Source organism: Rutidosis leptorrhynchoides, chromosome 1 (assembly GCF_046630445.1).
Source record: "Rutidosis leptorrhynchoides isolate AG116_Rl617_1_P2 chromosome 1, CSIRO_AGI_Rlap_v1, whole genome shotgun sequence".
In the NCBI taxonomy this organism is placed as follows: Eukaryota; Viridiplantae; Streptophyta; class Magnoliopsida; order Asterales; family Asteraceae; genus Rutidosis; species Rutidosis leptorrhynchoides.
Window position 1 is genome coordinate 48,327,424 of NC_092333.1, and position 24,962 is coordinate 48,352,385.

General features: G+C 32.8%; 1 protein-coding gene across 1 annotated transcript; it reads right to left on the minus strand.

The window, feature by feature from the left end:
* Window positions 1-20,198: 20,198 nt before the first annotated feature.
* LOC139866121 (uncharacterized) lies at window positions 20,199-20,864 on the minus strand. Its single transcript, XM_071854286.1, has one exon. The coding sequence runs from the start codon at window positions 20,862-20,864 to the stop codon at window positions 20,199-20,201; it is 666 nt and encodes a 221-aa protein (XP_071710387.1).
* Window positions 20,865-24,962: the final 4,098 nt, after the last annotated feature.

Genomic DNA, 24,962 nt, shown 5'->3' on the forward strand with positions numbered 1-24,962 from the left:
AGAGGGAAATTTAAAGGATGAAATACCTAAAGGATCGGAGAAGCATCTTAATATTCGGGAAGACGGAACCCGGTATAGGGCTGAAAGGATTTGGGTACCAAAATTTGGAGATATGAGAGAAATGGTACTTAGAGAAGCTCATAAAACCAGATACTCAATACATCCTGGAACGGGGAAGATGTACAAGGATCTCAAGAAACATTTTTGGTGGCTGGGTATGAAAGCCGATGTTGCTAAATATGTAGGAGAATGTTTGACGTGTTCTAAGGTCAAAGCTAAGCATCAGAAACCATCAGGTCTACTTCAACAACCCGAAATCCCAGAATGGAAATGGGAAAACATTACCATGGATTTCATCACTAAATTGCCAAGGACTGCAAGTGGTTTTGATACTATTTGGTTAATAGTTGATCGTCTCACCAAATCAGCACACTTCCTTCCAATAAGAGAAGATGACAAGATGGAGAAATTAGCACTACTGTATTTGAAGGAAGTCGTCTCCAGACATGGAATACCAATCTCTATTATCTCTGATAGGGATGGCAGATTTATTTCAAGATTCTGGCAGACATTACAGCAAGCATTAGGAACTCGTCTAGACATGAGTACTGCCTATCATCCACAAACTGATGGGCAGAGTGAAAGGACGATACAAACGCTTGAAGACATGCTACGAGCATGTGTTATTGATTTCGGAAACAGTTGGGATCGACATCTACCGTTAGCAGAATTTTCCTACAACAACAGCTACCATTCAAGCATTGAGATGGCGCCGTTTGAAGCACTTTATGGTAGAAACTGCAGGTCTCCGATTTGTTGGAGTGAAGTGGGGGAGAGGCAGATTACGGGTCCGGAGATTATACAAGAAACTACCGAGAAGATCATCCAAATTCAACAACGGCTGAAAACCGCCCAAAGTCGACAAAAGAGCTACGCTGACATTAAAAGAAAAGATATAGAATTTGAAATTAGAGAGATGGTCATGCTTAAAGTTGCACCTTGGAAAGGCGTTGTTCGATTTGGTAAATGAGAGAAATTAAATCCAAAGTATATTGGACCATTCAAGATTATTGATCGTGTCGGACCAGTAGCTTACCGACTTGAGTTACCTCAACAACTAGCGGCTGTACATAACACTTTTCACGTCTCGAATTTGAAGAAATGTTTTGCTAAAGAAGATCTCACTATTCCGTTAGATGAAATCCAAATCAACGAAAAACTTCAATTCATCGAAGAACCCGTCGAAATAATGGATCGTGAGGTTAAAAGACTTAAGCATAACAAGATACCAATTGTTAAGGTTCAATGGAATGCTCGTAGAGGACCCGAGTTCACCTGGGAGCGTGAAGATCAGATGAAGAAGAAATACCCGCATCTATTTCCAGAAGATTCGTCAACACCTTCAACAGCTTAAAATTTCGGGACGAAATTTATTTAACGGGTAGGTACTGTAGTGACCCGAACTTTTCCATGTTTATATATATTAATTGAGATTGATATTTACATGATTAAATGTTTCCAACATGTTAAGCAATCAAACTTATTAAGACTTGATTAATTGAAATATGTTTCATATAGACAATTGACCACCCAAGTTGACCGGTGATTCACGAACGTTAAAACTTGTAAAAACTATATGATGACATATATATGGATATATATATATATATATATATATATATATATATATATATATATATATATATATATATATATATATATATATATATATATATATATATATATATATATATATAGTTAACATGATACTATGATAAGTAAACATATCATTAAGTATATTAACAATGAACTACATATGTAAAAACAAGACTACTAACTTAATGATTTTTAAACGAGACATATATGTAACGATTATCGTTGTAAAGACATTTAATGTATATATATCATATTAAGAGATATTCATACATGATAATATCATGATAATATAATAATTTAAAATCTCATTTGATATTATAAACATTGGATTAACAACATTTAACAAGATCGTTAACCTAAAGGTTTCAAAACAACACTTACATGTAACGACTAACGATGACTTAACGACTCAGTTAAAATGTATATACATGTAGTGTTTTAATATGTATTTATACACTTTTGAAAGACTTCAATACACTTATCAAAATACTTCTACTTAACAAAAATGCTTACAATTACATCCTCGTTCAGTTTCATCAACAATTCTACTCGTATGCACCCGTATTCGTACTCGTACAATACACAGCTTTTAGATGTATGTACTATTGGTATATACACTACAATGATTAGCTCTTAGTAGTCCATGTGAGTCACCTAACACATGTGGGAACCATCATTTGGCAACTAGCATGAAATATCTCATAAAATTACAAAAATATGAGTAATCATTCATGACTTATTTACATGAAAACAAAATTACATATCCTTTATATCTAATCCATATACCAACGACCAAAAATACCTACAAACACTTTCATTCTTCAATTTTCTTCATCTAATTGATCTCTCTCAAGTTCTATCTTCAAGTTCTAAGTGTTCTTCATATATTCTACAAGTTCTAGTTACATAAAATCAAGAATACTTTCAAGTTTGCTAGCTCACTTCCAATCTTGTAAGGTGATCATCCAACCTCAAGAAATCTTTGTTTCTTATAGTAGGTTATCATTCTAATACAAGGTAATAATCATATTTAAACTTTGGTTCAATTTCTATAACTATAACAATCTTATTTCAAGTGATGATCTTACTTGAACTTGTTTTCGTGTCATGATTCTGCTTCAAGAACTTCGAGCCATCCAAGGATCCGTTGAAGCTAGATACATTTTTCTCTTTTCCAGTAGGTTTATCCAAGAAACTTAAGGTAGTAATGATGTTCATAACATCATTCGATTCATATATATAAAGCTATCTTATTCGAAGGTTTAAACTTGTAATCACTAAAACATAGTTTAGTTAATTCTAAACTTGTTCGCGAACAAAAGTTAATCCTTCTAACTTAACTTTTAAAATCAACTAAACACATGTTCTATATCTATATGATATGCTAACTTAATGATTTAAAACCTGGAAACACGAAAAATACCGTAAAACCGGATTTACGCCGTCGTAGTAACACCGCGGGCTGTTTTGGGTTAGTTAATTAAAAACTATGATAAACTTTGATTTAAAAGTTGTTATTCTGAGAAAATGATTTTTATTATGAACATGAAACTATATCCAAAAATTATGGTTAAACTCAAAGTGGAAGTATGTTTTCTAAAATGGTCATCTAGACGTCGTTCTTTCGACTGAAATGACTACCTTTACAAAAACGACTTGTAACTTATTTTTCCGACTATAAACCTATACGTTTTATGTTTAGATTCATAAAATAGAGTTCAATATGAAACCATAGCAATTTGATTCACTCAAAACGGATTTAAAATGAAGAAGTTATGGGTAAAACAAGATTGGATAATTTTTCTCATTTTAGCTACGTTTAAATTGGTAACAAATCTATTCCAACCATAACTTAATCAACTTGTATTGTATATTATGTAATCTTGAGATACCATAGACACGTATACAATGTTTCGACCTATCATGTCGACACATCTATATATATTTCGGAACAACCATAGACACTCTATATGTGAATGTTGGAGTTAGCTATACAGGGTTGAGGTTGATTCCAAAATATATATAGTTTGAGTTGTGATCAATACTGAGATACGTATACACTGGGTCGTGGATTGATTCAAGATAATATTTATCGATTTATTTCTGTACATCTAACTGTGGACAACTAGTTGTAGGTTACTAACAAGGACAGCTGACATAATAAACTTAAAACATCAAAATATATTAAAAGTGTTGTAAATATATTTTGAACATACTTTGATATATATGTATATATTGTTATAGGTTCGTGAATCAACCAGTGGCCAAGTCTTACTTCCCGACGAAGTAAAAATCTGTGAAAGTGAGTTATAGTCCCACTTTTAAAATCTAATATTTTTGGGATGAGAATACATGCAGGTTTTATAAATGATTTACAAAATAGACACAAGTACGTGAAACTACATTCTATGGTTGAATTATCGAAATCGAATATGCCCCTTTTTATTAAGTCTGGTAATCTAAGAATTAGGGAACAGACACCCTAATTGACGCGAATCCTAAAGATAGATCTATTGGGCCTAACAAACCCCATCCAAAGTACCGGATGCTTTAGTACTTCGAAATTTATATCATATCCGAAGGGTGTCCCGGAATGATGGGGATATTCTTATATATGCATCTTGTTAATGTCGGTTACCAGGTGTTCACCATATGAATGATTTTTATCTCTATGTATGGGATGTGTATTGAAATATGAAATCTTGTGGTCTATTATTATGATTTGATATATATAGGTTAAACCTATAACTCACCAACATTTTTGTTGACATTTTAAGCATTTTTATTCTCAGGTGATTATTAAGAGCTTCCGCTGTCGCATACTTAAATAAGGACGAGATTTGGAGTCCATGCTTGTATGATATTGTGTAAAAACTGCATTCAAGAAACTTATTTTGTTGTAACATATTTGTATTGTAAACTATTATGTAATGGTCGTGTGTAAACAGGATATTTTAGATTATCATTATTTGATAATCTGCGTAAAGCTTTTTAAACCTTTATTGATGAAATAAAGGTTATGGTTTGTTTTAAAATGAATGCAGTCTTTGAAAAACGTCTCATATAGAGGTCAAAACCTCGCAACGAAATCAATTTATATGGAACGTTTTTAATCAATAAGAACGGGACATTTCAGCATGCATACCATTTCATAATATATCCAACTATAATTGACTTAATAATAATCTTGATGAACTCAACGACTTGAATGCAACGTCTTTTGAAATATGTCATGAATGACTCCAAGTAATATCTCTAAAATGAGCAAATGCACAGCGGAAGGTTTTTTTCATACCTAAGAATAAACATGTTTTAAAGTGTCAACCAAAAGGTTGGTGAGTTCATTAGTTTATTATAAACAATCATTCCCATTATTTTAATAGACCACAAGATTTCATATTTTCATAAACATCATTCTCATATCAGGCATTTCGCAAACTGCATAGAGATAAAAATCATTCATATGGATTGAACACCTGGTAACCGACATTAACAAGATGCATATAGAATATCCCCATCATTCCGGGACACCCATCGGACATGATAATTTCGAAGTACTAAAGCATTCCAAATTCCAGAATGGGGCTTGTTGGGCCCGATAGATCTATCTTTAGGATTCGCTTCAATTTGGGGGTCTGTTCCCAAATTCTTAGGCTACCAAGCTAAAAGGGGCATATTCGGCTTCGATCATTCAACCATATAATGTAGTTTCGATTACTTGTGTCTATTTCGTAAAACATTTATAAAAATTGAGCATGTATTCTCAGCCCAAAAATATAAAAGGTAAAAAGGCAAATGAAACTCACTTTACAATATTTTGTAGTAAAAATATTCATACGACGATACTGAACAATGCTAGGTTGGCCTCGGATTCACGAACCTATATCATTTGTACATATATTAATACACATTATTGTAATCGAATAAGTTTATATATAGTTAATCTATTAATTATATCATTTTTATATTAATATATATATATATATATATATATATATATATATATATATATATTTATGTCTTTTATATTCTTTTTGCATATGAAAATATTGATTATGTTATAAGTATTAAATGTATGTATATATATATATATATATATATATATATATATATATATATATATATATATATATATATATATATATCATTTGTTTGTTAAAAATAGTTATTATAATGATACTAAAGTCATATTAATATTAATGGAAATGATAATAATTATAGTAATTAATATCACTGATAAAAATAATAATAATAACTATATTAATGATAATAATAGTGATATTAATAATAATACTTGTAAAAATATTACTTTTACTGTTAATGATATTTATGATAATGATTTTAATATCTATATAATACTAATACTTAAGATGATAATAATAATACTAATAGTCATGATACTGATAATTGATAATAGTAATATTTATATTACCACTACTAATGATAATACTGGTAATAATAACAATAATACTATAAATTTTAAAATGATACAAGTCTTAATTTTTAATGATCTAATACTAAACTTTATTATCTTCATTAAAATAATAATAATGATAATAATAGTTATAATCATAATACTAATACTAATACTTAAGAACAATACAAAATAATAGTAATATTAATAATGACAATGTTAATAATAATTATATTTAAGATAATAATACTAATAATAACACCAATAACAATAATGATTATAGTCATAATTATAACATTAATAACTAATAATAATAATCATAATAATAATAATAATCATAATCATAATAATTAATAATAACAATAATAAAAATAAAATAGAAAATTGTGTATACCCTTTTAAGTTTCCCTAAAAAAAATTGTCATGGACCAGGCTCGAACCCGTAACCTCCCGCTCATACACAAACCCCCCTAAACCATTGCACCATTAACGTTTTTTCCAGAATTAGACCCATATGATTTAATTATAACCCGTATATATTTCGTTTCCCCATTCTTCTTCTTCTTCCAATCCTAGTCGACCAGGGCTTCGCTATTTAACAACATAGATTTTCTTTGATTGTTTTAAGATATAAAATTAATTCATAAACGTTTTATGAGTGCGATATTAGATTAACAAACGTAAAAATAATAAAAAATAATAATAAAAAAAAATTGCTGCTGCTTCAGTTTTCGTAAATATATATATATATATATATATATATATATATATATATATATATATATATATATATATATATATATATATATATATATATATATATATATTGAACTCAATCATTGAACTCAAAATCTAAAGAGTTTTAGATCGTGATTTCTTCATGAGATCTACTTCAAATCATCATTACAATACTCGTAAGTTATCAATTTAACCTGAAACAACTTCTAAATTTTGAATTTTGAGAAATAAAAATCCAGTTGACTTTTGATTCGAAATTTGACTCTTCGAATTCTAATTTGATTTGGTGAATTAAAACCTGAGAATTTGGAGAAACTTTCACGACATGATTTAGAACACTTCTGCATTTTTAGAATTAAAAATTGATTTGATTTTTATTGGTTGCTGACTTGAACAGATGAACTGGCTCGTAGCATAAAATTTCTGTTTGATTTTCCAATTATCAACAGAGAATAGCAGTGTAATTGATAATGATGGTGGTAATTGATTGATTAAAACAGATAACTAGATGATCGATTTGTATATGGAGTGGGTGTGTCGACAGAGGTTCACGAGAAAGAAGAAGGAAATAAAAAAAAATATGCCTGTTAATGATCTGTAACTAAACACGCGTAATTATATATCCTTATATATTATTTTTAATATTAATTATTAATAAATAATAAATATAAATACAAATATGTTAATAACAATAATACATATATTATTAATAATAATACAAATACTAATAATAATAAATACAGAAATAATAATAATATTAATGATAAAAATAATTCATAATATTAATAAAAATAATACTACTAATAATAATAATTATATTAATAATTAAACTCATATTTACAATAATATTAATAATAGTAATAAAAAAATTTAATAAAAAAATGATAATTTTTATAATAATACATATAATGATACTGAGTAACTAATATTATTAAAAAGGATAATGATAATTAATAATAATAATGATAATAATAATCCTATTAATTATAATAATATTAATATTATTAATGATAATAATAATAATATTAATAATACTAATATAACCAATTATACATATCAAATTTTATATATATATATATATATATATATATATATATATATATATTCATTTTAACAGTACTTTATTACTTTGTATATTATTTTACATATTTAATTCTAATGATTATCTTATCAACATATACGAGAAATTATTGTAAAGTACCCATTGAAAGTTAAGCAGGAAATCCCTACTATCTTTTGTCTAACACTCGTTAATTGACACTTTGTTCTCATTATAAGATCACTTTACCATTTCTTCTGAATATTGTTAAAAAGGAAAGATTTCTCAAATCGACGTGGACCTCACAACCGAGATTTATAATAATATATATCCGTTAATTAGATCGTTTGATGTTACCTTTTAATCCTATCGATAAATATATTAAACACGAATTAAAATAAATACGTTCCATGTAAAGTATTATACATTTAATAATTTGTTAACGTTTTCAAGTCATATAATAAATTTCATAACTTATTTTCGTATTAATCAAACCGTTTAATGTTTTATTAATATTTCTTAATTTAATATACACACACACACACACACACACATATATATATATATATATATATATATATATATATATATATATATATATATATATATATATATATATATATATACATACATATCTATTTACACAATTGTTCGTGAATCGTCGAGCATAGTCAAAGGGTAATTGATTACATGATTATAGTTTCAAAATTTTCGAGACTCAACATTACAGGCTTTGCTTATCGTGTCAAAAACATATGAAGATTAAGTTTAAATTTGGTCGAAAATTTCCGGGTCGTCACAGAAGACTTGTGCCGATATGCACTCTTGTACGGACACGTCGTTTTCTTGATAGTGGTGGTATGGCTTTTCTTGCCCATGTAGTTGATACTCGTGAAGAGCCACCATCCATTCGTGAAATTCCGGTGGTTACTGAATTCGAAGACGTTTTTTCGGACAAATTACCGGGTGTTCCGGCGGAAAGACAAGTTGAATTTCGCATCGAGTTGGTTCCGGGTGCTACTCCCATTGATAAAACTCCTTATCGTTTAGCACCAACGGAGATGCAAGAGTTGTTAAATCAAACCCAAGAGTTGCTTGAAAAGGGTTTTATTCGACCGAGTGCTTCACCATGGGGCGCTCCAGTTTTATTTGTGAAGAAGAAGGATGGTAGTATGCGGATGTGTATCGATTATTGGGAGTTGAACAAAGTGACGATAAAGAATCGTTATCCATTGCTTCGGATTGACGATTTGTTTGACCAACTCCAAGGTGCAACGTATTTCTCTAAGATTGACCTACGGTCCGGCTATCATCAAATACGGGTCCGTGAGGAAGATATTGAGAAAACGACTTTTTGAACGCGTTACGGGCATTATGAGTTTGTAGTTATGCCTTTCGGTCTTACGAATGCACCGGCGGAATTCATGGACCTTATGAACCGAGTGTGCCAACCTATGTTGGACAATTTGGTAATTGTGTTCATTGACGACATACTTGTCTATTCGAAGAGTATGAAGGAACATGAACATCATTTGTATGGTGTGTTGAAGACGTTGCGGAAGGAGAAGTTGTATGCAAAATTCTCCAAATGTGAATTTTGGCTAAGGGAAGTTCAATTTCTTGGCCATATTGTGAACAAAGATGGTATTCAAGTAGATCTGGGGAAGATTGAGACGGTAAAAAGTTGGGGATGACCGACTACGCCTACGAAAATCCGAAGTTTTCTCGGATTGGCCGGTTATTATCGTCGATTTATCCAAGACTTTTCTAAAAACGCTTCTCCTTTGACAAAGTTAACGAGAAAGAACGCGAGATTTAATTGGGAAAATGAGCAAGAAATTGCTTTCCAATTGCTAAAATAGAAGTTATGTCAAGCTCCGGTTCTAGTGTTGCCGGAAGGTGTAGAAGACATGACGGTTTATTGTGATGCTTCTTTAAATGGGATCGGTTGTGTTCTAATGCAACGAGGTAAAGTCATCGTGTATGCCTCTCGACAATTGAAGGAACACGAAACGAGATATCCGACTCATGATCTTGAGTTGGTGGCGGTGGTTCATGCGTTGAAAATTTGGCGCCATTACTTGTATGGTGTCAAGTGTACGATTTATTCGGATCACAAGAGCTTAAAACATCTTTTTGATCAACGAGATTTGAATTATCGTCAACGTAGATGGATGGATGTGGTGAAAGACTATGATTGTGAAATACTTTATCATCCGGGTAAGGCGAATGTGGTCGCAGATGCGTTAAGTCGAAAGAGTCAACATCCGGCTATACGAGTAGGATCGTTACACATGATTATTACTAACAATTTTCTTGTAAAGCTTGGCGAGACTCAAATCGAAGCTTTTGTTAACAATAACCATGAGGAAAGAATCGTGGGACAAATGGAGTTTATTACCCTGGGTCCGCATGGTTTGTTATCTTTTCAAGGAAGAGTGTGGGTGCCTAAAATGGGTGATTATCGACGAGTGCTACTTGATGAAGCACATAAGTCAAAGTATTTCATTCACCCGGGCGTGACGAAATGTATCTTGATTTGAAGAAAGAGTATTGGTGGTCGGGCATGAAACGTGATGTTGTAAAGTATGTTGAACAATGTGTCACGTGTTTGCAAGTTAAGGTCGAACATCAAAAGCCGTATGGTATGTTACAACCGTTAGAAATCCCGAAGTGGAAATGGGAGCACATTACCATGGATTTCATTACAAAGTTACCAAAGACGGCGAGAACCCAATTTGACTCGATTTGGGTAATAGTTGATCGATTGACGAAAAGTGCCTTGTTTCTTCCCATTCGGGAAGCGATATCATCGGAGACTTTGGCTAAGTTGTTTATCAAGGAAGTGATATCAAGGCATGGGGTTCCTATATCTATTATTTTGGATCGAGATACCCGTTTCACATCTCGGTTTTGGAAAAAGTTTCATGAAGATATGGGTACACAATTGAAATTGAGCACGGCGTACCATCCTCAAACGGACGGTCAAATCGAACGTACGAATCAAACATTAGAGGATATGTTACGGGCGTGTATTATTGATTTCGGCGAAAGTTCGGACGAGCACTTACCATTGGTGGAATTCTCGTACAATAATAGTTATCATACTAGTATTGGAATTCCACCTTATGAGATGCTTTATGGGCGTAGGTGTCGAACTCTGATTTGTTGAGGGTGAAGTGGGACAAAGAGAAATCGGGAGCACCGATTTGGTTTTAGAGACGAATAGCAAGATTGATATGATTTGGACTCATTTGAAAAAGGCCCAAGATAGGCAAAAATCTTATGCCGATAAGCGTAGACGACAAATTGAGTTCCAAGAAGGTGACATGGTGATGCTTAAAGTTTCGCCATGGAAAGGTGTTATTCATTTTCGGAAACTGGGGAAGTTAGCTCCTCTGTTTATTGGTCCATTTAAGATCTTAGCCCGTGTTGGTGAAGTTGCGTATCAATTAGAATTACCTGAAGAGCTTGCGGGGATCCTTAATACATTTCATGTTTCCCATCTCCGTAAGTGTCTTGCGGATGATTCTTCATGGATGCCATTAGATGAAATTGAGTTAAACAATAAATTAGAGTATGTTGAGGAGCCGATTGCAATACTCGACGAAAAGGTAAAAAGGTTGAGGAATAAAGAGGTGAGAACTTATAAGGTTCAATGGCGTCGGAGTAAAGGTTCCGAGTTTACATGGGAGCCCGAAGAGTTTGTGTTGGTGTATCTTCCCTCTTGTCATGCGGCTTGGATTGCGAGGACGCGGTCCGGTTCAAGTGGGGGAGAGTTGTAAGATCCTAACTTTCCTGTTGATCGGGACGCCATCCAAAATGGTGGGACGCCATCCCAGTGTGAAGAGCTGGATGCCTTCCAGTAATTTGGACGCCGTCCAGATGTACTGGCGGGCAAGCTGTCTCCTTTATGATATTTGAAAGGGGCAAATGGGTAAATTCACTTGGGGAAACGACTTTAAGGCTCCAAGGGTCAGTTGTTGGGTGCTTTTACTTCACTTTTATGTACCTTATCCTCTTCCACTTCAAGTTTAGAGTGAGAGAGAATTTCCTTGTGTGAGAAAGCTCAAAGCGAGAAGGAAGAAGGTCGTTTCGGGTCAAAGTGCGTGTTTTATAGTTGTTCATCTACTTCCTAGCTACGTTGTGATAGTGGTGGTAAGTCCTAAACCTAATTTCCTTATTTTATGGTGTTTAAGAGTTAGGGTTTGGGTTATAGGTGAACATGAAATCCATATTTAATGATATTAGATGTTCTTGGGTAAAATTGAGTCATGAAGACTCAATAGTAACTAACCTAGGGTTCAAAATGTAAATTGGTGTTAGTGAGACCTAAGTTGGTTAGTTAACTACTAGCACACCTAGATGTTATGTAAGTGGGTGTTATATGGGTATGTGGCGACCCAAATGGGGGTGTGAACCTTGAAATGGGTCAAAATGATATTAGGATGGCGAGTGAGATGGTTGACCAACTCGATTGTGTGATTGATTATATGTATAATGTAATAGGTACGATGCGTTGAAGGTTGCGAGCTTGATTAACTCACCAAAGGTGTTAAGGTGAGTGGAATAATTATGCGTATATGTATATGGCATATTTATTTGTGAATGTTATGGTATGAACCACGAGCCGGTAGTACCATAGCATGTATGTGACGAGTAACAAGTGTGAACCACGAGCCGATAGCACTATAAACAAGTGTGAACCACGAGCCGGTAGCACTATAAACAAGTGTGAACCACGAGCCGGTAGCACTATAAACAAAGTGTGAATCACGAGCCTGTAGCACTATAAAAGAGTGAGACTCAAATGTGTATGGTGTGAACCACGAGCCGGTAGCACCATAGCGTTATGGTTAACCATATTATGTGTTGGATATTGTTTAGCATGCTATATATATATATATATATATATATATATATATATATATATATATATATATATATATATATATATATATATTGTGTTGTGTATATGCTAATGTGGTGTTGTGATAGTGTACGAGTTGTTAGCATATTGAGTATGACGGCATGCTATTTGAGTTATATTCTCGTATGAGGTATTTGGTGGGTGCGATTGCAAATAGATGGGTTATATATGTGTATGTATAATTACTGTACTCACTAAGCTTTGCTTACCCTCTCGTTGTTTACTCTTTTAGGTTCCGGCGTGAACAAGGGTAAGGGTGTTCGGTTGGATTAGTGGCCTCCCGCTTTGTTTTGATAGGGGACCCATTTAGAATGTTTAGCTTTTAAAGTTTGGCCAAGATGTGGGTAGTTTAAACCCAAACACCATGCTCTAGGTGTCGTTTGGAACTTAAACTCTTATGGTCGAACTTGTACTTTTGAACGAAACTCGTAAAACGGCCGATGTGGGCCCGATGTTGTAAAACTTGATTTTATGGTGGAAACTTCTTAGTTTAATTATGTTAACATGTTGTAAAAAGGATTTCATCTAAAAGTGTCGGGAAGCGGGTTTTCCGCTCGAGTAAGTTGGACCCGGGGATCAGTCTCTGGTAGTTCATTGGGACGTCGTCCCAAAAGGCTGGACGACGTCCTGGCCTTCAGATCTGGACGCCGTCCAGAATGCTGGACGCCGTCCAGATGTACTGCTTCAGAAATTTATTTTTTTAGTGTGTTTTTGGGTCAACGATGGCGGGTTATTACATGGATCAGGAGGAATGATTAGTGGTTCAGGATCTCTGAATTGTCCTTGAGTATCCTCCGGGTCCTCAATTGTGAGGTCGGGTTCAAAAAATGGATTATCAAAAATATGAATTGGAGTACTTGGACGACTAGATGATGATTCTAAAGAAAAATTAACGGCGACAATATTGGATAAATGTCTTGATCGAGTTACAGGTGGTGAACGTATGAAAAGTGGTGAACGTTTTGCTCGGTGCATTCACTGAATATCCTATTAGTTATAAAGATAAAAATTATTAAAGTTATTAAATTAATAGACTTTTTTGATTTTGCCCACGTTTTGAATAGCCAATAGATGCAGCAGGTAGCCAGTACCCTTTAAATCGGAAGCCCACAACTCGCCACTAACAAATCCAACAATTACTACGAACCAGAAAATTTGGATGTCTATCAATTTAACCGCTTAAAATAATTTTTCGTCAAAATTTAAAGAAAATAAAAAGTCTATGTCCTAAAAACTAGAGCGTAGAAATAAGAAAGAAAAAGCGCGTCGAAAAATAAGAGTCGAAAAACAAAAAAAATTGAGAAATAATAAACGTTGAAAGGAAAGTGTCGAAACTTAAAAGCCTAAAAACTAAAAATTAAAACTTGCGTCTAAAGGTATTAAACTTAAAAGGAATTCTAAATCCAAAACTGCTGTAACTTAAAAGTACTAAAATTTATAAACTGCGTCGCAAAATTCTAAAGCGCCTAAATCTTAATCTAAAGAAAAAGTACTTAAGGAATTTTACGGCAAAGCTTAAAAATCTAGGAATCTAAAATTAACTACGGCAAAACTAATCTTAAAACTAATTACTACGAACGATAATTATAAAGACTACGTACTAAATAATAAAAAGATACAAATTATAAAAGGATATAATCTAAAAATGATAAAAATAAAATTTTATATAAAAATATTATTTTTATATTATTAGTATATAAAAATATTAATCTATATAATTTATAACAATTAATTAAACTTAATATTACAAATTATATTAAAACTATACTTAAATATATTAATCAATAAAACCCTAATTAGGTTAAATAATAATAATAATAATAAATAATAATAAAACCCTACTCCGTATTAAATGCGTACTAGGATCAGGTCTGCCACAGCAAGTCATGCGAACGCATGAATTTTAGTGGTTCTGGCCATGCGATCGCATGGTCGAGTAGTCCAGGAAACAATTGGGCTTCGGCTTCTCTTCGGCCCAAATCTTTTCTATTTTTTTCTGATTTATATTTATAGAAAATATTTATATAAAATATAATAAACTTATATTTTAAAAACTTAAAAATAAAAATAATTTTATAAACTAAATATTAAAAATATAACTTATATATATATATATATATATATATATATATATATATATATATATATATATATATATATATATATATATATATATATATATATATTGTTGGTTGAATGTGGGTTAATACACTAAACGATAAACTTAAGTATGATTAACCAAAGAATATGTTTTGATGATGACACACACACATACACATAAGTGATGACTGACATCGTAACATAAAACACGCAAGGTCACTAATCCATACTTTATCTTGCAAACGACCAAGTCAAACATAGGTTAAAGAATGAAATTAAAAGTTCAGGCAAACACACGGTCGAGGTACGATCGACCGTATAGTCAACCGTGAAACCCCAAACTAAATTGCAACGTAGTTTTCTGAAAACAAGTTGCACGGTCGCCACCACGGTCAACTGCAGTGCGACCGCAGTTTCTTCTGTCTCCGATTTTGACCAAATAAAGTTTGACTAGTTCCCGACATCTATAATTCATGAAACCTTTCTAAACATGCTTAGAATAGATGCCCTCTCCATACTCAATTGAGTTTTGGTCATAAAAACACTAATTGTGATTAATTACGCCTAATGACATCTTAATGACAAATTAACCAAGATTAGGCATAACACATAAGTGTTAATCAACAACTTGTGATCTTAATTCTTATCTAGATATATTTAGTACGATCATCAAGTGCCAACACACTTAAGCCAATGTCACTAGAACAATGATTGCTATTAGAAATGACTTAGTGATTAATTAAGGCTAAATGAAGAACAATGATCTCAAGGTTAAACTAGAAATGACTTGTAATCCTAAAACATACTTAGATACATTTAGGATGGTCACCAAGTCCCAACTAGAGATTGCTCTTCCCTTGTGCATGTGTTGGACATTAATGTGTGCTTACACATTAATCATGTAATGTGTTATATTGCACATTATACTTTTTAAGTACTTGAATTATAAGTTGTACAAGTATCTACATGATTGATCTTAGAATAACTATCTCTTGCTATGTGAGTATTACTTGCTACTTGCTAATATGCTTAATACTCATAAACTTGTCAACTTAATTAATATGTTTGCCATGTGCTCATTAGTTAGGATTCAAGTAACTAACCTACTCCAATAGATTAAGTGTAAAATGGTTCACAATGAAACTATAGTCAATTGTCTATTTGGTCTAGTCTAAGTAACTAAGTATGATTGCTTGATCAAGAATAACTTAACCTTAATGTCTCTACACACTTCATGATTATCTTATAGAGACATTATTCAATTAATCCCTAACTAAACTCAAATGAAACATGACTTGTGATTAATTGGAACTAGGGAGTTAATGATATAGTGACCAGCCTTTAGAATTGAACCAAGAGAATTAAAGTGACTAACTAAGTCTTGACCAATCAGAAATTTCCCTAAATATCAATCAAGACACTTCTCCAAGAATGTTGGGTTTACCACTTTTGGAATGATTAGTCACTTTCATGCAATAAGACCAAATCTCACACACTTAATGCATATAGTACTTGTATAGGATGTTTGGTTTCTTTTGCAGGTGCTAAAAGGAGTAAAGGCGCCAAAATGTAGTGTTCAAATCTGAGTCAAACGGCTATACAACAGATACCAATTTTGGACTGGAGCACGCACGGTCGCACCACGATCGACCGTGCAGACAACCGTGTGTCAACGGCTATTTTTTGAATCCCACTATAAAAGGCAAACATTTAAGAGCATTTGAAGCTGACCCTCTTGCACATTTAAAAGGCTTATCTCCAGTGATCACAAGTGCATCAATTACTACTCAAATGTGATCAAGCAAGAGAAGATTCTATGATCTTATAGATATAGAATTGGGTTGTTGTAAACTTACTAATTAAAATCATTTATCTTGTGAGTTTACTTAATGTAATGTATGTCCTAGTATTATGTTAGGGTCATCATTGCAGAGTGTATGAGTCTTGTAACTTCAATTAGTGGAAGCATAGGCTAGCTTAGTGATCTACTTCCTTAAAGGGACTTAGGAAGTTGATTAATCTCATTTGGAGATTAGTACTTGTCCAAGGTGAAGACAAGTTGATCTAGGTTAGAGTTGATCTTTCAAAGGGATAGAAAGATTAGGTTTGTTGTCTACTAAAGAAGATTGAAGACTTGTAAATCGGATCTCCACCGGATTTGGAGAAAAGTGCTTAGTGAAGCAACAAATCCCGATTAGTGTAATCGGGGAGTGGATTAAGGTGGATTAGTTAACATCCACCTGAACCACTATAAATCCTTGTGTCTATGTTCTTTACATTACTTCATTTATCATTTTGAACATATACACTACACACATCAAGTTTGAGTTGAGTTGGTTGATCAAAGTAAAATCGAATTTGGTGATCAATCGAAAAAATATTAAAAACGTATTAAGTAACTATTCACCCCCCCCCCCATATATATATATATATATATATATATATATATATATATATATATATATATATATATATATATATATATATATATATATATATATATATATATATATATATATATATATATATATATATATATATATATATATATGGGGGGTGAATAGTTACTTAATACGTTTTTAACATTTTTTAATCTATTTTTGTAAAAATATAAGTTTTAATCTATTTTTGTAAAAATATAATTTTTTTTAAGTTATATATATATATATATATATATATATATATATATATATATATATATATATATATATATATATAACTTAAAAAAATTATATTTTTACAAAAATAGATTAAAACTTATATATTTTTTTATAGCGTTTCGCTTTCGGCTCCCCGGCAGCGGCGCCAAAAATATTTGATGTGTACGAGGTGTACTACGAAATACTATTAATTTTATTACGAAATAATATTAATTACGATACAATTTTACACAAGTTATTTATTTATTTATAGAATGGGATATACCTAAACCTTGCTACAACACTTATAGGCAGTGTACCTAATCGTAGAGTAGTGTAGTTTTTAGAAAGTCCGGTTCGTTCCACAGGGATCTGCTGAGTTTAAAGCTATATTTTTAAACACTATATTTGTATATATATATATATATATATATATATATATATATATATATATATATATATATATATATATATATATATATAAGTAGTATTATTATTATTATAAAAGGGGGGTTTTACCGTTTAATGACCGGTTTGTCAATTTTAAAACTTAAGTCACAGTCAAAACCTAATGCAAAATATTAAACTTAATTTAAAGCGTAAAGTGAATGACGATAAATAAAAGTGCGATAATTAAAAGTACGATAAATAAAATGACAATAAATAAAATGACGGTAAATAAAAGTACGATGAGATATAAAATAAATGAATTATGCTTATTTAAACTTCCGTAATCATGATGTTTGACGTGTTGATTTTAATTTATTACCATGAGTTGATTGTCCTTTTTCCTGGATTATTCAATATGTCCATCTGGTTTTGTCCATAATAGTCCATCGGTCATAATTATAAAGTGCGAGAGTCTTCGCCAAATTAACCTTATACCCGAAGTCAAATATTCCAACTAATTGGGGATTCAAACTGTAACAAGGTCTTAATACTTTGTTTAATGAATACACCAGGTTATCGACTGCGTGTAATCCAAGGTTTTAATACTTTGTTAACAATTACATCAATTACCCTTGAATGTAATCCACCCCTGTTTTAAACAGTCCATTGACTATTAATCCATCCCCTTGTCCGGTCAAATGAACAATTATTAGTATTTATAAATATCCCGCCCACCGTACCCAGTCAAGCGTATGTGGTTACATATAAATACGTTAAGTTGTAATCTCTATATTAAATTAACAAGATATCATTTAGCTAATTAAATATATAGCCCATTAATAGCCCATAGTCCAATTTCCACAAGTGTCGGTCTTTTGTTCAAACCCCAATTATGATCCAAAGCCCAATAACCCAGTCTTAATATTTAGTCCAACATCACGATTACTTCGACTTAAATAAGCATAATAATAACTTAGCTACGAGACATTAATGTAAAAAGGTTGAACATAACTTACAATGAGTATTAATCGCGTAGTGTTACACGGACAGAGTTTCGACTTACAAACCTTAAAACATTCGCTACTATAACCTTATTATTATTATTAACTTAATATTAAAATTATAATTAAAATATAAATATATATATATCTTTACAGAAGGAAGAAAGAAAGAAATGGTGTAAAGAATTCGTCTTATTCGTTGGCTATTTATAGGACCTGACCAACTTTTTGGGGCCATGCGATCGCATGGCCTGGGAGTGTTATTCCCATGCGATCGCATGGAGCCTGGCACCAGCTCACATTTATTTGTTTTTTTGTTTGCCAACACATTTAAATAATATAATATAATATATATAATTTTATATAATTATATATATATTATATTATATTCATGTGCATAGTTGACTTGTAATTTTAGCTCCGTTGACTTGCTCGTTGATGCTCGATTTACGTCTCGGTTCCGGATTTTCGAACGTCCTTTCGTACGCTTAGATATTTTGTATTTTGCGTTCCGCGACTTGTACTCTTGTAATTTTTAGACGTTTCTTATCAATAATTTGAACCACTTGGATTGTACTTTGTACTTTTTAGCGTTTTGGTCGTTTGCGCCTTTAAATCGTCGATTCTGTCTTTTGTCTTCACCTTTTATTATTTAAACGGATATCACTTGTAAATAGAACAATTGCAACTAAAAGCTTGTCTTTCTAGAAGGATAATGCTATGAAATATATGTTCGTTTTTAGCATTATCAATACCATCACTAGAGATAACATAACCCAAAAATGTCACTTCGTTAGTAAAAAAAATGACACTTCTTTTCGTTGGCATAAAGTTGTTGCTCGCGCAGGACCGTGAACACTTGTTGAAGATGTTCAAGATGTTGCTCCTTTGTAAGGCTATAAATCAAAATATCATCAAAGTAAACCACAACAAAATGTCCAATAAAAGGTTTAAAAACCTGGATCATGAGTCGCATAAATGTACTAGGAGCGTTAGAGAGTCCGAAGGGCATAACCATCTACTCATAAAGTCCATCGCTTGTCTAAAAAGCAGTTTTCCATTCGTCATCGGGTCGCATCCGGATTTGGTGATACCCGCTCCTTAAGTCAATTTTAGAGAAGACTGTTTAACCGAATAATTAATCAATGAGGTCATCAAATCGTGGTATAGGAAACCGATATTTAACCGTGATCTTATTAACTGCGCGACTGTCGATACACATTCGAAATGACCCACCATGCTTCGGTACCAACAACGCCGGAACTGCACATGGACTCATACTCTCGCGTATTTATCCTTTTTCCAGCAACTCTCCCACTTGTCTTTGTAGTTCCGCAAACTCCTTAGGATTCAACCTGTATGCCGGTTTATTAGGAATTACGACGCCTGGCAAGAAATCTATACAATGTTGGATATCACGCATAGGAAGCAAACCCGAAGGGATGTCCTCTGGTAAGACATCTCGAAAGTCAGAGAGTAAGGGTTGAACTTCTGGTGGACTTTGATTGTTGCTAGGGTTGCTCTCTTCAACAACTAATGCGAACACCATAGAACAATCTTTTGTTGCTAGCTCAAAATCAGTTCGGTTGAGAAAAAAGGATGGATCTTTTTCTGTTACTTTCCTTGTGTCCATGGGAGCAAGGGTGATATGAATGCCATCCTTTATGAAAGTATAGGTGTTCTTATACCCGTCGTGTTTAGTTTTACGGTCAAACTGCCACGGGCGTCCCAACAATAAGTGGCACGCATCCATTGGAACCACTTCACACCATACCTCGTCATGATATTTATTACCGATGAAAAATTTAATCAAACACCGTTTGTCCACATTCACATGATTGTCACGCTTTAACCATGTCAAACGATACGATTCCGGGTGATCTTCTGCTTGGAGCTCAAGTTTATCAACCATTTCTTTGGACACAACATTTTCACAGCTCCCTCCATCAATAACCATCGAGCATACCTTGCCTTTTGCGGTTACTTTAGTACGAAAATGTTGTTACGAAGCCAAGAATAATCATCTACATGAGTTGCGTTTGAACTATTGAGAGCACGTCGAATGACCAAACAATCTCCTTTATCAGCATAGAGTACTTCCTCATGCTCTTCAATGTCAGTTTGCAAAATAAGATCATGTTCTCCTTCTGTATCATATTGTGGTTCACCATCCTCATCCCACATAGTAATGGCACGTTTATTCGGGCAATCACGTGCGTAATGACCCGTTCCTTGACACTTGAAGCACTTTGGAAACTTTAAATTCTGAATTTGTGTAGACTGACCTGTACGAGTATCAACAGGCCCTTTAGTGGCAGACGTAGCGACGGGTTTAAGGGTAAAAGGGCTACATGGGAAGGGCTGTTTCAGTTTGAGTTTATTTTTGAGTTGTTTTTCGACTTTCAATGCGAGGCGGCAGACGTAAGTATAAGTCCAATACGGTTGCAAGGTGACAACGTCCGCTATTTTCGGGTTAAGAATGGCCAAAATCCTAGCAATGATTTGTTCTTCCTCTTCGTATACATCACAGCGCATTCTCAATTTATCAAATTCGTTAATAACTTCTTCCACGGTTAATGATTTCTGGCGTAAATTGTGATATTCGACAAAGGCCTCTTGTCGATGATTTTCGGGTAAGAACTTATCCCGTGATAACTTCTTCATTTTCCCCCATGTTTCAACTTTTGATTTACGGGCAATAGCCCTTTGTTTCCTAACATGGTCCCACCAAAGTGAAGCGTGTTTCTTGAGTTTAAGGGCAACAAGCTTTACCTTCAAGTTCTCCGGAATGTCCTTGATGTCAAAAACACGCTCCACCGTACTCAACCAATCCAGGAAATTATCAGGATGTGTCGCGCCAGTGAACTCAGGGATCTCGACTTTCATCCCTATATTACGCAAAGGATCGTCTCGATATTCCCTGCCATACCCACGCTGCGGACCAAACGGGTTATAATCAGTGCGATCAAGTGTCCGCTCGGAGTCCGTATACTCCCTGTCATGATTGAGTTCGAGTTCAGCTATTCGTCTTTGTAGACGATCAATTTCTTCATCACGTGGGTCGACGTAGCTGCCTCCTTCGGCGTGTCTGCTCCTGCCTTCACCTCGTGTTCGTCCTTGGTAAGAATGTTCAGCCATGCCTGGAAACTGATACCAAATAGTGTATTGTCTATCGTGGCTAAACAAGTAACTAGTTAAGGAACAAGAAATTGAATAAAACAATAGGAACAAAAACCTTCACGGTTTTATTATTGCTTCACGATAATAATAAAATTCCAAAATCTTCCCAACTGTAGTTGGATTACAAAATATAAATACTAATTGAAAGATAAATTCAAAACAAGATAAATATGAGATAAAGTTGGAGTCTTCAACAAACTCTCTTATTCAGCTAAATAATACGTAAAACATCAACACCCTTGTTATCCACTTTTGCTAACCAGCTGGGCCTGCACTCATGTTCACGAAATAATCTTCCAGCTACAATGGCCCAATACTCGGCCCAACAAATAGTCCAGTAAGTCCATCTGTATCTGCATCAATAAGTATTTGTTCTCTTCAAATAATCTTGAAAAAGAAGAATCAGTGGCGGAGCTTCCAGGCTAGGAGGGGTCTCACCCCCTAATATAAGAGAAAGTAATGAAAGTTATAGTTCTGTAAGCTATGGATGTTTAGGCTTTTAAATCTAATAAATTGAAGTTCATATGACTAAATAAGTTAAGGCTCTCAGTATTTGCATTACTAACAAGTACTTCACATGAGTTTGAACCTTATTAGCAGTATATCTTGAGGTGTCATGAAAAATGTCGGAAATAATTATGTAATAACTCGGTTGGCTGCGTGCATATAACTAAAAGTACCCCCTTTTATGGATATCATGAACAAGAAAATCCTTATCATATTCATCTACTCGTTAATCATTTTACACGTTATGCTCTTTGCCCCTGGAAATTTTTGTTCAACTTACGCCACTAAAAAGAACCTTCTCCGTCACCCTTTTGAATAACCTGAACTATTAAAAAGAAAAGTCTAATCGGTTTCTAACCTGGAAATCAAAATTTAATTTAATCTTCATTTTTCTAATATAGCTATTATAAACTTTTTCTTTAAATTATGGAGTACTACATGTGTAGATGACTAGGTGTGTAACGTAACGCACAATGTATTACATGTCACCATTTTTAAGAGTCTTTACAATTGAAGAAGTCCACTATGTATTCGAGACAAAATTAAACAATTGGTACTTGATATTTGCTCCATGTTTCACGGATTGTCCTATATTCTTTGCTTACATGGATGAGCATGAAGTTTGAATTTGTTGCATGTTTGGTACCTCACCCTAACGGTCATTAGTTCCCTCTGTTAACTTGTATAACGTGACTTGCATACAAGGTATTTTGGTCCAGTTTTTCTCCTCTATTTTATACTATTAAATTCAACGTTTCCCACATAATTTCAAATTACACATTTTTTTCTTCTTGGTGATTTCAAGTCACGACTTAAAGTAACCCTAAAATTTTAAATCATTTTTAATCTAGCAGAGTAATTGTGCAAAACTTATACCAATTATGAAGGGTTGAAGACTTGAAGATAACATTAATTTACAAGTATTGGAACAATTTGACAGTAATTTAGTAGGGGTTTATGAAGTGATTACTTGTATGTAGATTTGAGTTTACAATCTTTCTAATTTAGGCTACAATTTTTTATTTACAGCTCAATATAAAAGATTTTTCACCATCAAAATACACCATGGTGGAACTTTCAACAATGCTCCAGGTCGTGAATATATGAACGGTTGGAATTCGTATTTCGACCTTGTTGAAAGTATCAAATTTTATGTTCAACTTGTTCATGATATAATTGAGGACTTAGGATACAATGGTAGGAGAAGGACATTTTCTTAGACCTGGAACTATATTGGATTATGGGTTATGTGCTCTTGAAAATGATACTGATGCAAATCATCTAGCACAGTATGTTGAAAATTATACGGAAATTAGTCTGTACCTGGAACTAGAAGTGACCAAATTTGATACTTTTTTTAGTCCTAATAATACAATAGTTATAGAGAAAATTGAGGCTGATGATGTCTCTACTCAAAGTAATTTGAGTAAAGCTAAACATGAAGTATTTTCTATTGAAATTGAAGGGGTTTGATGAACCTTGTTGGGTTTATTTCACTAAAATTTTACCACTATACTGGACAAAAAGCCATGTCACAAGGTATATTATTCATGTATTTTATTCAACTAATTTTATTATTCATGTATTTTATTCAACTAATTTTATTCAGTTTGATTGACTAGTAATGCATGTATCTTATTAAGCTAATTAAAATGCATATCAATTATTTTCACATTAATTTAAGAGAAAAAAATTTAAATTAACAAAAAACATGAAATAGGTAACTTAGTGTGTATAGTATCTACCACCAGGATTTTTCGGAGTCCATGATTTGCGAAGTAATGCTCGTCGATCACACCAGCAATAGACCATGACAAACTCGAATTTAAGATTTCAATTTTGGAGCTGCAACTTATGATGCATTTTAGGGCTCAGAAATGTAGAAGACTAAGAAGAAATACATGTGCCATAAATTTGTGAATGATTTTCATTAAATAGGTAAGATAAAAGTCAAAGGACCGAAATACGGGTGAACAAAGGTGAATTGATGACCACTAGAATCAAGTACCAAACGTGTAACAAATGCAAACATTAGGCTTATCCGTTTAAAAATAAAACTTTAGAACAATGCGTGAAACTTGGAACAAACATCAGGTATCAAGCGTGTAAATTTGTCTATATTCATATTCAATAAAAATCGATACCATCTGTTTTTTTTTTTTTTTTTAATAGACTTTACGCCCGGAATCTATAAACTTGGTTAATGTTTCAAATATTTTATTATAAGAAAAAAACGACGACCTACGAAGATGTTTTAGTTTTAAAATCCAAATGGCAATGTGAATCCTACTGTATTATATATATATATATATATATATATATATATATATATATATATATATATATATTATTTATATTAAAAATGTAA

What these genes read in the sequence shown, in the direction of transcription:
- LOC139866121 (XM_071854286.1), bottom strand. Translation starts at nt 20,864, where the DNA reads ATGGTTATTGATGGAGGGAGCTGTGAAAATGTTGTGTCCAAAGAAATG.